General features: G+C 61.3%; 1 protein-coding gene across 2 annotated transcripts in view; it reads right to left on the bottom strand.

Moving 5' to 3' along the window:
* Nucleotides 1–1,278: 1,278 nt before the first annotated feature.
* Nucleotides 1,279–13,358, bottom strand: part of LOC105701016 (putative polypeptide N-acetylgalactosaminyltransferase 9) — a 29,330-nt gene continuing 17,250 nt past the window's right edge. The window contains exons 2-11 of one of the 2 annotated variants that reach the window (XM_012427403.1): nucleotides 11,251–11,671; nucleotides 10,992–11,190; nucleotides 5,817–5,986; nucleotides 5,298–5,611; nucleotides 5,016–5,214; nucleotides 4,790–4,959; nucleotides 4,571–4,699; nucleotides 4,278–4,388; nucleotides 3,094–3,222; nucleotides 1,279–3,023 (exon numbers count right to left, since the gene is read on the bottom strand). In XM_012427403.1, the coding sequence (XP_012282826.1) occupies nucleotides 2,883–3,023; nucleotides 3,094–3,222; nucleotides 4,278–4,388; nucleotides 4,571–4,699; nucleotides 4,790–4,959; nucleotides 5,016–5,214; nucleotides 5,298–5,611; nucleotides 5,817–5,986; nucleotides 10,992–11,190; nucleotides 11,251–11,500 (1,812 nt within the window). In that variant the 5' untranslated portion in view covers nucleotides 11,501–11,671 and the 3' untranslated portion in view covers nucleotides 1,279–2,882. Of the gene's footprint in view, nucleotides 3,024–3,093; nucleotides 3,223–3,884; nucleotides 3,990–4,277; nucleotides 4,389–4,570; nucleotides 4,700–4,789; nucleotides 4,960–5,015; nucleotides 5,215–5,297; nucleotides 5,612–5,816; nucleotides 5,987–10,991; nucleotides 11,191–11,250; nucleotides 11,672–13,358 lie in introns of both variants that reach the window. The other variant, XM_012427404.1, reaches the window with a different exon arrangement.

The raw sequence follows: 13,358 nt of genomic DNA, 5'->3' as shown, positions 1-13,358 counted from the left end.
CTACGGGACTCTACGGGACTCTACGGGACTCTACGGGACTCTACGGGACTCTACGGGACTCTACGGGACTCTACGAGACTCTACTGCACTTAACAACACTCAACGGCATTGTACAGCCTGCGATAAGGCTCGGAAACATTTGAAAAACGCGCGAAAACGCTCGAAAACGCTGTGAAAACACTCGAAAACGGTCAAAAAACGTTCGAAAACTGTCGAAAAACGCTCAATAACGCTAGTAGGGAAATGTAAAAATCATACGCGAAACGATTCGGCTTATATCCGCAGTTAGATAAGCCTCGGGAGGATTTTCGCAGTATTCGACTCTCACGCATACTCGTCGAACGCACCATATACTCACATCTCGACCCGTAGCTTGGCGCTTGGCTGGTTGGGACGCGCGAAGATTTCTAGGACCGATCGTACTCACGCAGATTCGCTGCATGAGAGTTCCGTACGCGACACCGACGCGTGCCCCAAAGCTCCGCATCACGTCGACTTCGAGGCAGCAATGTACTTAATAGTAGTAGATAAGTAGATAAAGTCAAATGAAGCGTCACGAGTGTTCTTCCCTTACCATCAAAAGCGAGTAGTCTTGGTAAGCGTAGGTAAGCTACCACCGTCAACTGCTGCATGGTATTACCATCGCGAATACGTGAGCCGCCGACGGCAACTGGTAGATGGTACCGCAATCGCGAGTGCGCGAGCTTCAAAAGCGGTGAAAGCTAACGTACGAAACCAGAGGGCAGCACACGATGCGATCGCGCGACCCTGCCCGTGAGCAATCTCCCAACCACCTATCTCTGCTAAAAGTGTATTAACGTTGAAGGTAAAACTAATGAGACGCATTTCGACGGGATCATTTTAAGTAATTATGACACGTAACGCCAACGCATATCATGGGATCTAGTATGTAATTTCATCGAAGGGTCGAAATTTCTTCTTTGGCTTGTTTCGGGTGATTTATTCAATTTCTGGGTCGCGGATGGAGCTCCGAAAGCGAATCACCTGGGGGCAAATTCATATGGCGCGTGAACGCCTGCGCGAAAATAACGAGCGATTTCGTTCTCGTTTCTCGTCGTCGGCTGAGGGATTAGCGACTTCTCTGCAGCGTGTAGAGTATCGTACAAGCCTTAAAATCTTTTCGAAATATCTGCACCGATTTAACGGGGTTTAGAAGGTACCCGTTAACTATATTTTTTCCCCTTCCCACCAAGGAGCTTCGCTTTTGCAGCGCTGATCAGGGTTCGTCAGTATCTTGAACAATCAGTAGAACCGTCCTAACGTAAAACAACATCGATTTATTTAAACACAAATGCCTGTGGATTACCATAGGAGTTCGCAATGATAACATCGGTGATAATCATAAATCCGTACATGTATATACACGAAATAAGGCACGTTTGATATTACATTTAATTAAACGTCCGACGCGCAGACCTCGAGGCTCCGCGTCGTCGCTTGTAAATGTCCACTTTCTCTTATGATATGCTACATCCTTACCAAATGTAGAAAACGTCATATGTGTGTATATCTTTATCTATTTATTTATATTATGTATATTTACTTGGAGAAATGCGTCGCTGTTCACTCCGAATGAGACCGGGAGACTTCTCATTGCCCATGTCCCTCACCGCCCTCTCTCTGGGCCTTTTTACGATTCTAACGGATTCGTTCTGCTTCGTTCCGCGAAACGTAATTCCGGTAGGATGACGGTACCCGATAGCGCAGTAGTAATCGATTACAATACTCCCGATTGTTTCCTCGGTTGAATCGAGTCGTTTTGCGTGCTACTGGCGACGTTTACTTGGACTATCTCTTTTCTCTTTTCGCCTGTATCTCTTATTTTCAAGAAGTTTCCTTGAAAAATTCAAAGGGTCCACTTTATGACATATTCTCATTCCGAGATACGATGGAAAGCTTGGAGGTTCGATTTTGAAAGAGACCGAGATTACGATTATTTCAGTGATTTTCCGCGATTTTCGGGAAAAGCAGGGAACTCATCGGAGGCTGTACCCTCGGGTGGACCGCTCCGTGTGCACACGCGCACGCACCCACGCGCCCTCGATTGATTTTTGCATCCGTGCTTACGGCAGCGAACAAAGCTCGAGGAAAAATACGGACTTCGGCGGGTATACTTGGGTTCCTATTTCAATGCGCTTTATTTCGGAAACCGTTTAATGAAACGAAGATAAAAAAAAATGGAAGCAATAAACCGGCAATCGATCTCCGGATTATACAAGATTGAACGAGTTACGATCAGGGTCGGGTTCTCGGGCAGTTTCTAGGATCGCGAGTCTTCCGGGACGTTTCGGGTAATTTAGGGTGCGCGTTGGCCGAACCTCCAAGCTCCGATCGCGCTCGCCGGTCCTCGGTGCCCGAGCAAGCCGAGAGTCCGACGTATTTAAATAGAGATCTGCATCGCCCTCGCGTAAACGCAACGCGAAGTGCACCGAGTCCGTGGAAACGTATTAATTTACAAGGAATGTACAAAACGTAGCGGGGGTCGCGGCAGCCCCCTTTGAAATTCCCTTAATACTGGGAAGTCCGAGCGGAACTGGACTCGGAGTCGGGCGGGATCGTTTCTTTAGGCCCCTTCGTCGGCAGCTCCGGACTCGACCAAACGATCGGCCCGTCAAAGTTCTCATCTCGTCCCCCTGGGCCGAATTCCTGGCCAATTTTCCGTAAAGATGGCCAGTCTTCCGGCGGCGACGTCGCTTCTCCGGACCCGTTGCGGGCCGCAACTCCCGGTAATACTGCTTCCCTGTAAACGCGACCTCTGTCCAGGGCATTATTTACAGAATCCTAAAGCGGGAGGTCCGGGCCTCCGCCTATCTGCCGAAGCGGGTCTTGGCGACGGGGTCGGGCCGGGGCCAAGCCGAATGTCACAGCTTCGAGGGGTCGTAATTCTCGAAGGACCATCTCTGTCTGGGGGCGGAGGACGAGCACTCCTCCATGAGCAGTCGCTGCTTGCTCTCGGTGATGGCCAGACACTTGTCGCTGCTTCCGTGCCTGATCTGCTTCGTCTGCGAAGACAAAAGTTGGGTTATCCGACGGGCCGACGGGCCGACTCGGGGCGGTCGCGGTAGGGCTCACCTGGGGGTTGTACGTCCACTGTTGATTCCCCTTACTGCCGTGGCACGGGTACAGAATCACGTCCGTCCCGCTGTAGTCCAGGCAGGACTCGTCGCGGCGAATTTCTCCGGTCTTGCTCAGCATCCAGTACTGTTCAACGAAATCTCGGTTAGCCCCCGAAATGCCGAAGACGGGCCTCGTAAGAAGCTCTCTCTCGGTCATTCCTCGAAGGGGAAAGCGTAGCGCCGAGAGAGCGCTCCTCCGGCTCGTTTCGCGGCCTCTTTTGGCGAGCTACGCCGAGAAACGCGTGTCGATCGAGGGCGAGCCCTCCTCGGCGTAGCCGCCGGTTAATGCCATCTTAGGGTACGTTAGAGTCGGGTGGAAAGAGAGCGAGAGAGGCAGAGGGAGGTAAGTAAGAAAGAGAGAGAGAGAGAGTGGTGGATCGGGGGTTGCGGCCGAAAAGTCGCCGGCGCGAGCGGAATCGGGCCGCGCGGCGCAAAGCGACGCGAAGCGACGCGAAGGCGGAGTAATTGGCGCGCGGGACCGCGGGGGCGGCTTAATTGCCGGGGCGAACAGCGGAATTAAAGCGGCTCCGCTTTGCGGGTCGGACGGCAAAAACGAGTCGTTCCGCGTGCCGAGTGATTGCGTTTTTGGTCGCGCGCGTAGCCGGTTAGCGAGTAATTGGCTCCGGACGCACTTCTCGCGCCGCCCCGACTCGGATCGCGAGAGAAGGTGCCGCCAACCCCTTCTGGGAGGGTCGAGACCCGCCACCGGTGAGAAGACCCCGAAGCGTTCGGAAGCGGTCCGAGTACCTGATTGCCACCCTGGCCGTGGCAGGGGTACAGGCCGACGGGCTGGTGGAGGTCTTCGGGCTTTCCTGGCGAGTCGATGCACGCGCCGCTACCGGGTTGCCTTATCTGCGTGAAAATTCAAGAGGGAATCTCCTGTGGTTACCGGGCCTCGGAATCCGACCGGCCCTTCCCGGGGGCCGGACGACTCGTCGAGTCGCCCCTCTCCCGCTCTCTCGCTCTCGCTCCGTCGCTCCTCGTCCCTGCGGCGCCTCTCGGGCCGCGCCTCTCGGGCCGCGCCGCGGCGCGCGGACCCGATCGGCGATTCTGGAAAACCGCGTCGGCGCGGCCGGCGACTCTCCTCGAAGAGTCGGCAGTCGAGGAGCGTCGCCGGGAGCGACTCGCGCGTGGAGGTACCTGGTTGCCGCCCTGGCGATGGCAGGGGTAGAGTCCGGCCGCTTTGTGCAGGTCCGCCTTGCGGGCAGGGGAGTCCAGGCAGGTGTTCCCGCCCTCGCCGAGGTTACGGACCTAGTGGTTAGTGGAGCATTCGTGGTTAGCGACGAACGGCGACCGACCGGGAGGAAGGCCGCGGCTCCTTCCGGCCGAGCGCGCGTCCTGCAAACAAGGTACGTCCGCGCGGAAGGGGACCCCGGAGGGGACGCGCGGACGGCGTCGGATCTCCTACTCGGAACGGAACCCCCCACTCTCACCTCGCCGGAGGCCACGGCTTCGCCCGGGATGAAGAGCTCCGGGTAGACGTTGTCGAGATACCACTTAAAGGACTTGCAGCCGAGCTTCTTCCGGAGGGCCTTTCGGTCGGACACGTCCCCGTAGTTACCCTGCGAGCAGAAGCGGAGCGGGGAGTCGGGGCGGGTCCGAGGTCGCGGCCTGTCGCGGCCTGTCGCGGCCTGTCGCGGCCGGTCGCTCACCTTGTCGTGGCCTATCCTCTGGTAGTAGTACTTGGCGTACTCGTCCAGCCACACTTCGCTCAGCCTTATGCTGTTCCTCTTGAGCACGTTGACGCCGCTGCGCCACTTGTAGGGCGATCTCTTCCGGAAGATGTGGCCCACGTGGGAGCAGGGCACGATCTCCAGGGTGCCTGGGGAGGGGCGTCCGATCAGAGGGGCAGGGGGACGGACCGCGAGCGACACTCACCCCCGCACATCCAGGTCTTGAAGGAGAGCTCCAGGTTCTCGCCACCCCAGATGTCGAATCCGCTATCGTAGGTGCCCAGCCTCTCGAAGAAGGCCCGGTCGATGGAGAAGAGGCCGCCGGCCATAGTCGGCGACCAGACGGGCTCCGCGGGATTGCGGTGGCGCTTCTTCTCCCGCTCGGGCACCGCGTGCCAGTTGAACTGAGGACAGTGTGAGAGGCGTGAGAGGCGTGTCAGAGACGGCGGGACGGACCGGGACGGACCGGGGCGGGGGCGGGGGTTACCTGCAGGTTCCAGTCGAAACCCCCGACGTTGACGCCACCGGAGTCCCTCCAGTGGTACTCGAGGGTGGTGTCGTCGATGACGTCGATGACAGGGCAGACGACCGTGGTGGGGTCGCGGGCGATCCTGTCGAGGAGCGGCTCGAGCCAGCCCTCCGTGCACTCGCAGTGGCTGTCGAGGTACGTGAGGACCGGGGCCTTGGCGGCAGCGGCCCCCAGCAGTCGGGCCCTGATCAGGCCCTCGCGCTTCTGCGCGCGGATGATCCTCACCTTCGGGTAGTTCATCATGTAGTCCTCCAGCTGCCTCTTGAGGTGAGCTGAAACGGACCGCCGGGCCGGGAAGCCGGAATTCGATTTCCCGGGGCAGGGAAATTAGGGACGTCATACGAGGGAGCTCTTAATCCGGATCGCGCCCTTCCTCTCTCCGTTTACCCCGTCCTCCTCGGGACGAGGGGGGGAGTTCGCGACCCGCCGCGGACGGAGGGACGAGCGGTCCGACCTGGAATCGGAGGGGCTACTCACGCATGTCGGAGAAGTCGTCGACGAGGATGATCTCCTGGACGAGTCGGTCCGGCGACCGGTCGAGGACGGAGTGCACCGTCCTGAGGAGCACCGACCAGGCCTCGTTGTGGAAACAGACGATGACGGCCGTCGGAGGGAGTTTGTCCAAGTACCTGCCGGACTCCTTGCACCTGCCGGCGCGAAAAACCACCCGGGTTGAGCACCGATCGTTGTCGCGCCTTCTCTCTCTCTCTCTCCCACGGGGGGCCCGGGGGCTCTGCCCTCCGTTTGCGGGGTCGCGGTAATTACTCGCCAGGGGGAGCAGGAAGCGATTATTCGGCAATTATCGCGGGTCCAAGAGCAATAATGGCCGCGGTTCGCCCCGTATAACGCATTGCCGAGCACCGGCGAGTTCCGAAATCGGGCGCGACCCGGCGCGTCCCGACGCGTCCCGACGCGTCCCGACGCGTCCCGGAACCGAGACCGCAACCACAAGCGTTTCCGGGACACGTCGTTCCGCGCTCGGTATTTGCCAATGCGACTCCGGTCGGGTTGAAGTTGCCCGATCGATTCCCGAAAGTGACCCGCGGCGCTCGAATTTATTCCACATCCCGGTCCTCGCCCCCGTTCCCCTGAGGACGGCCCCCGGAAGTCCGAGTCCCGGATTTTCGCGGCCGATCTCGGCGACAAGGCGGTCGGCTCGTCTCGCGGAATCGAAGCGGAGGAAGTGACGGGTGGGGACGGGTGGGGACGGGAGGGGGCGGAAAGCGGCGGGCGGGGGAGCCGCGATCGATTCGAACTCCGTTTTGTAACCGGTGGCGTTGCGGTGCTCTCTTTCGTCACCGGAACCGGGGGTGGGTATCGCTACGGGGCGCGCCGATCGACCGGAAGCGATTGAAACGTTTAACCGGGCCGAGTGGCTTTCCGCTCGCTCGAGCACCGGACCTTCCGCGACGATTTGCGCGAATCGAAGTCGCGCCTCGGGATCGACGATCGTCCCCTCTCTCCTCGTCGGGCGTCCCGCGGCGCGGCTGCAACTCGTGGCACCGTGGGGCAGGAAATCCGTTGCCTACATCGACGAAGCGAATCCTTTCCGACTCCGACTCGCGGCGAGGAAGGCAGGGCGCGATGACGTTTATTCCGGAGGGTGTCGCCGCAAGAGCCCTTGTAAAATGGACGCGGGATGCGGGAAAAATCGGATTGCCGAGGCTTCCTCCTCCGCGGGCCCCGCTCCATTTGACGGGTCTCGGAGGTGAAGAGCCGAGACAAAAGGCACGAACAAAGGGGCTGAAACGGCGGGACATTCGACGAGGCGAGTACTCGAAAACGGGACCGAGTCGAGTCGCGGGCGCGATTAGCCGTCTCCAAAGGGACTTTTTCTCGCCCTCCCCGCTCCGACCGCACCGGCGAGATAACCGGAGAAGGGGCGAGTTTATTCGCGGCTCCCCCGACCACCCTTTATTTTATTACACGGAGGTATCCCGCCGACATCCGAAAGGCTTCTCGATATATGCGCGCGTATAAATTGATAGATACAGGCAGACGAGGAGAGGGAAACTCGTCGAAACGAGGGCGGGACCTCGGTACGTGACCTCGGCGAGTTTTCCCGGGTTCCTCGGCATAACGCGCCCTTCGCGATACCACCCGGCCTTCGGGAAAAGGGAAGGGGGTCCCTGGGGACGATTCCCACTGGGGGCGAAAGGGCGGGAGGAATTCCATATGCAGCTCGTAAGTTCCCCGGGGACGCGCCTCCAGCGGTAAAACCCGCGTTCTCGGCGTCGGAGGGAACGAGATCGGGTTCGCACCTCCGGTTGGAGGGGAATCGCATCGGTGAGTCGCCGCTCCGGGCCGAGCCGTCGAGTTTCGACCAGACTCTCTTCTTCGTGCCCGCTCGGGAGGAACCGAGTCGCTGACCGACGAGGGCGGAACGGGGCGGGAGAACCGCTTCCGGCTTGGCCGGGGGCCAACCCTTCCCTTCTTTCCTTCGGCTGGCCGACGATTTCCCGAGCCGCGGAAGAGATTCCGGGCTAATGGAGCCCGAAGGAGCGCGCGGCGACCCTCTCGACCGCGGCGCCGCAGAACTCGAGAACGGTCCTCCCCGGCTTTCCGGGATTTTATGCCGTGCCGTAAAACAAACCCTTGCGAAAAGATCGAGAGAACGTCGTTTTGCGCTTTCCTCTTCGGGGCCGATTACGGAACGGTCGCGAAATGATCGCACCGCCACGTGGCAAAAGCCACCGCGGCGCCTCTCTCGAGTCCGTCGCGATTCGGGGAAGGCGGCGAAAGGGCGGCGGCGAGTCGAAACGGAAGATCGGGGTGCGGCTGACGTTGTAAATTAAAGCGCCCGTAAAGCCGCCGCGTCGACGGCCCCGCGGAAATTATTTGCGTTTACGCGGCCTGCGTACACGACCGAAACTCCGAGTTCCGGGGCATGCCCGATTACGCAGCTCGTGCCTCGAATTAATTCGCGGCCTCGGGCCCCGATCGAAGGCGTCGCGGCGCGCCCCTCCCCGGGGGAAGAGGGTTCCTTTCGAAGACGGCAATTCCGCTCGTTATCGCCTCGCCTCGGATAAGCCGGCGATCGATCGCGAGATCTCTCGGAGCGGCCAATCGTAATTCGATTTCCGCCCCGATCTGCCGCAACCCTGCCGTCCAATTTCGCCCGCGATCTCTCGTTCGTTGTTACTCTCGAGCGCGTACCCCCGAGGGGAGGGGCGGCGGTTCCTTTATACAGCCCCGGGGAGACGAATCGAGGGAGTGGGGCTACACACCTTTGCCTTTCTTCCTCGAGGAGAACCGTGAGATCGACTCCGTCGGTCCGGAATCGAGTAACGGCGATGTTTCATTTTTCCCTGCCGCTCGTCGCCGATTTTCGCGGAAGTCGATCCCGGCCGCCCTCGGGAAAAAGGGTGAAGGGATTTTTCCTCCGGACGCGTCGAGGCCGTCCCTTCCCTCTTCGGAGGGTGGCGGGCCGAAGAAGGGAACGCGCAGTGAAGAACTCTTCCCACGCGTCCCAAAAGGGGAGGCTTCTCGCCCCCCGGCTCGCCTCTCGTCTCGTCTTCACTTGAACCCTTTCTTCTCGTCTCTTGCGACTATGCAACGTCGCGAACGTTCCGAGCGCCGCCCGCCCTCTCTCTCTCTCTCTCTCTCTTTCTCCTTCGCCGTGGCGCACCCTCCAAGTAATTAGAGCGAGACGTGCTCAAAGCTCCCCGGCCGTCGCGCGACCCACCCCTAACGCGTTCCCGAGGTCCGGGGGAATCTCGCCGCGCGCGGAAATCGAAGCCGAGCCGGAATTTCTCCACCGCCGCGACGGAAGGCGCCGACCCCATGGCCGGAAAGCCGGCCGTCGCGTAAACGCGACTGCCGAAGTCGAGAGCGGGAGAATCGGCAGAGGTCCACCTCTCCCTCTCGGAGGATCCGGGAGATCGAAGTCGCGGAAAGAGCTGCCGAGTATCGCCGCAAATGGGGCGGAACGCCTCGGAGAAGTCTGGCGACCCTCTTCCCGCGGCCGGGGGAGCGACCCCGGCGACGGACTCGTCAGGGTTTCCGGTCCGTTTCCTCGGCGCGGGGAGGGAATCGATCGGCGAACGAGCCTTCAATTTCTCGAATTCGATCGTTAGAGCGCGTCCGGGGCTCGTAAACTCGTCGCGGTATCGTCGGCCCGACTACTTCCCGAGCCCCTTCCAGCCCCGCAAAGTGCATCGCACCCCCGGGGAGCAGTTCCTGACCGGGCGCCCGTCCTCCCCACTTAGGATCAGCCGTCGGGGGTGATTTATTCCTCGGACCCGCAAAAAATCACCGGCGGTCCTCGACCTTTGAGGAAACCTCTCGCCTTCCACCCCAGCCCGGAGCTTTATTGACCTTCGGCGTGCTTTCTCTCGCGCCTCGATTTATCTCCCCCACGAGGAACGCGCGCAAACCCTTTCGAGTTGCTCCGCCGGGAAGCCTCGTAGCGAGGTCGACTCCGTCTCCCTTCTCGCCAATTATCCGCCGATGGTCTCGGGCCGGGGCGCGAATCGCGTGCATTCCGGAGGCCGCCTCGACGCACCTCGGAGGTGGCGGCAAGTTTCAAATTTCTTGCGTTCCTGATAAACCGCGCCCCCCCGAGCCCCCCAGCCTGCCGTCGTACGTCAGGTTGTCCTCTCGGTCGAATGGTTCGGATGGGATTTTGTCCGAAGTCGAATTCCGCGCGGAGGCGCGAGCTCGCCGAGGGAGACCGGTGGTGGGAAAGCCCTTGAGCCGCGTCCGCGCAATTTCGCCGGGAATCTCCGTCGGGGCGGGGGTGGCCGGTGTCCGGGTCCCTCGAGGACAAGGTTCGTTTACGGGATTTACGGACGACGGAGCGAAAGCTTTGCAAACAGCGCCCGACGCCCCGACGCCCCGACGCCCCGACGCCCCGCGACCTTCTCCAGCGGTCCGTGCTGGAGCGCCGAAGAAAACCGCGGTTGCGGCCCTTCCCCGTTATCGACGTCATCCCGAGCGATTCCGGCCTATGGGATCGGTCCGTCGTCGGCGCGTAATAATGAATAATGCAGGGAGGGGTGTTCGTCGAGTCGAGAGGCGGGCGTTCCCGACGTCGCGTTTACACGGTTGGAACGTTACCGGGAAGACGACAGCTTGGCTGGGCACATCTGTCCCGGAGTTGGCGCGTTCGTTTCCCCCAAATGTGCAGCAAACCACCCCTCGGCGCGCCCCCACTCCGCCCGGGGTGTAGTAACGCGATAATTGGCTCCGCCGCGTGGAGAACGCGTCCTCGCGCGCGAAGGAGCACGTTATTAAACCAAACGGCCCGGCATTTGCGTACTTAAATTTGCATCCCTAGTTCAAGGCCTTCGGAGCGGCAGAGCCGTCCACCCGGCCCCGGACCGAATCGTTCGCCCCTTTAAGGAAGGGCGCCCGGGAGTACCGCCGGGGGGCAGGGGGTCTCGACGCGAACGCGCAGCCGGCGATTCGCCCGGAGAGAGACTCCGAGCCCACCGGTCCTGATAATGTCGGTTAATGTCATGTAAATTGTAATTAATATTCATGGGGTTAATTTGGCTCTCCGCGCGGGGCGCGGCGCGGCCCGCGGCGAAGTTGGCGCTGGAATTTACGAGCCTGCGGAAAACATATTTCCCGAGCGCGGACTTCCCTCGGGGACGGCCTCGAGGTGGCCTCGGGGGCGGGCGCCAAAAGTTTCTTCCCGGCCGAACTCACCAGGGGTCCCGGGGGTCAGGGAGGGACCGGTGGACGGAGATCAGGTCGCTGGCGTACTGGTTGAAGGCGTTGTTGATCCACCCGTCGTCGACGAGTTTTTTCGTTTCGGCGGTGAGGTTCGTCGGCAGCACGACGGGCCGGCCCATCTCGCCGGGGGCCGAGGGGTCAGGCTCCCTGGGGGCGGCCAGCACTCCGCCGCCTGCAAGCAACGCACCCTGGTCGGTCCGGCTCCGATCGCCGCCACGCGCCCTCCACCCACCTTGCTCGGGACCGGCCTCGGCCCGGTTGGCCCTGGCCTGCTCGCTGGCGGGCGTCTCCCTCCTGGCCGGCATCGCGGGAGGCACGAAGCCGTTGGCCATCTGAGGGGCGGCGACCCCCGAGGGCGCGAGCCCCTGGGCGGCCACGGCCGCCCTGTCCTCCGTGTAGAGGAGGAAGCACACGGTGAGCCAGACCACCCCCGCGACGAGGGCGAGCTTGAGCCACAGGGATCTCCTTCGAGGGAAGCCCATGGCGGCGGGGCCGAGCCTCCTGTTTGCGCTCCGGGGGTGGCCTGCGTTACCTGGCCGACATCTCGCGCCCGGGACGGACGGGCCTTTACGCCCCGCCGAGGGACGGCGCGGCTCCGGTCATCCCCCGACCTGGGCCGGTCGACTCCTTGGTCCTCCTCTCCTCCGGGGGTCCTGCAAGCGGAAGGGTTAACGTTAGTTCCGTGCCACACGGCGACCGGAGGCCCGGTCGAGACGCGTCGGCGTAAAACCGTCTTGCCGGATGCCGGCGACGATAACGGCGACGCGGGCTCGGGAAGAGGCGTCGTTCGTTAGTCGTCGAGGGCCCTTTGTGGTCTCGCCGCGACCTGACGACGCCTTTCCGTGTGGTTTTTCGCCTCTCGCCCCGAGCCCTTCCTCGCAATCCGAGGCGGATTCCAGGGACGAGGAACGTCCCGACGGGAATTCGCCGCTTCTTCCCCTTTTCTTTCCGTCCATTGGGTCGGACGGCGTCGCGAGTTCCGTGGAAACGACTCGGCCGGAGGTTAATAACGATCGGAATCGGGTTTCCGCGACGACTGGTGCGAAGGGACGTCAGGGAGCTTCCGGGCACGGCCGAGGGCGAGCCGGGAACGAGGAAAGAGTTTTCTCTTTCGCGCCCCTCGAGGGTGGGCCGACGCGGTGGCTAATTATCTCGGCCGGCGCCGTCCGCCCTTCCGTGTTCCCGCCGAAGGCTTTCGTTCCGCGGATAACATCTGCGTCGCGTGTCACCCCTTTTATTTGGGTTAGGCGAGATTAGAGTCTATTTTCGAAGCCGCTTTCCTCCTTCTCGACGCACGCGTTTCCAAGGGAAGGAGAGGCAAGAAAAAGCGTCTCCTCCGTTTCCACGAGGACCGGAGAGTTTCTGCCGCAGGGCGACGAGGTCGCCCACGAGCAATTTATCGGCTTCGGCCGCTCTTCCGGATTTACCGGATTTGCCGGATTTGCCGGATTTCTCGGGGCGCTTTTCAAAGAACGGCGACGAAAAGTTTTTCCTTCCTCGGCCGGGCCGAGCGGAACCGAAACGGGTCGTTCGCGTTGCCGAGATGAGGCCAGGACCGTCCTGGCACACCAGGGCGACTCCCGTCGCGTCTCCCGTCCCCCGGACGAGTCCGGAAGAAAGTTTTCCTTCGGTCGGGACGAGGAGGACGGCGAGGAGGAAGGAAGCGCGCGCGGTCGGCGTCCCCGTCGATCGGCTCGAGGGCCTCGGGGAGAGTCTACTCGTTGATAGTCAAGCCCGGTCGTTTCTCCGGGGATGTGCCGAGACCGAGGATTAAAGGGAAACACCGACCAACGATCCCGGCAAGCGAGAGGCGAAGGGACGGGAGAAAGAGGGAGAGAGAGAGAGAGAAGCGTTGCCGGTCAAAGTACGAGGTCGGAAAACCGCGGGGGAAGAGGCGGTAAAATGGAAAAGCCGAGATATTGCATCCGCACGAGTCGAGCGATGCACGGCTGGGCGGTAAAGGAGATTGGAAAAACAATTGAAAAGCCGTGAAAATGCATGCCGGGAAAACGAGGCGGCGAAACGGCCGCGAGGGCGCTTCCCCTCGGAAAGGCGGAAACGCGGCAAATGGCCGGCGGAAAATGGAGAATTGCCGGCGCGACTTTCGCTCGGAGAAACGACCGCCGTCTCTACCGTCTTCCCGGTCCTTCCGGACGAGCCGACAAATTCGTCCCCCGCCGCCCCGACGCGTCCGGCCACTAAATAAACCGGCGCCGGCTCTCCTTGCCACCCTCGAGGGTCGTCGGGGGACCGCGACCCGGGGAACTCGTTTCCCGCGGAGGTTTTCCGTTCCGCCGGCCGAGGGAGGGGACGAACAATGGCCGGAACGGAGCCGACCAC

This window comes from Orussus abietinus, unplaced genomic scaffold, assembly GCF_000612105.2.
Source record: "Orussus abietinus isolate OABI.00-Male unplaced genomic scaffold, Oabi_2.0 scaffold568, whole genome shotgun sequence".
Lineage (NCBI taxonomy): Eukaryota > Metazoa > Arthropoda > Insecta > Hymenoptera > Orussidae > Orussus > Orussus abietinus.
The sequence above is the reverse complement of the archived record's forward strand: the minus strand, read 5'-3'. Positions and strand labels throughout refer to the sequence as shown.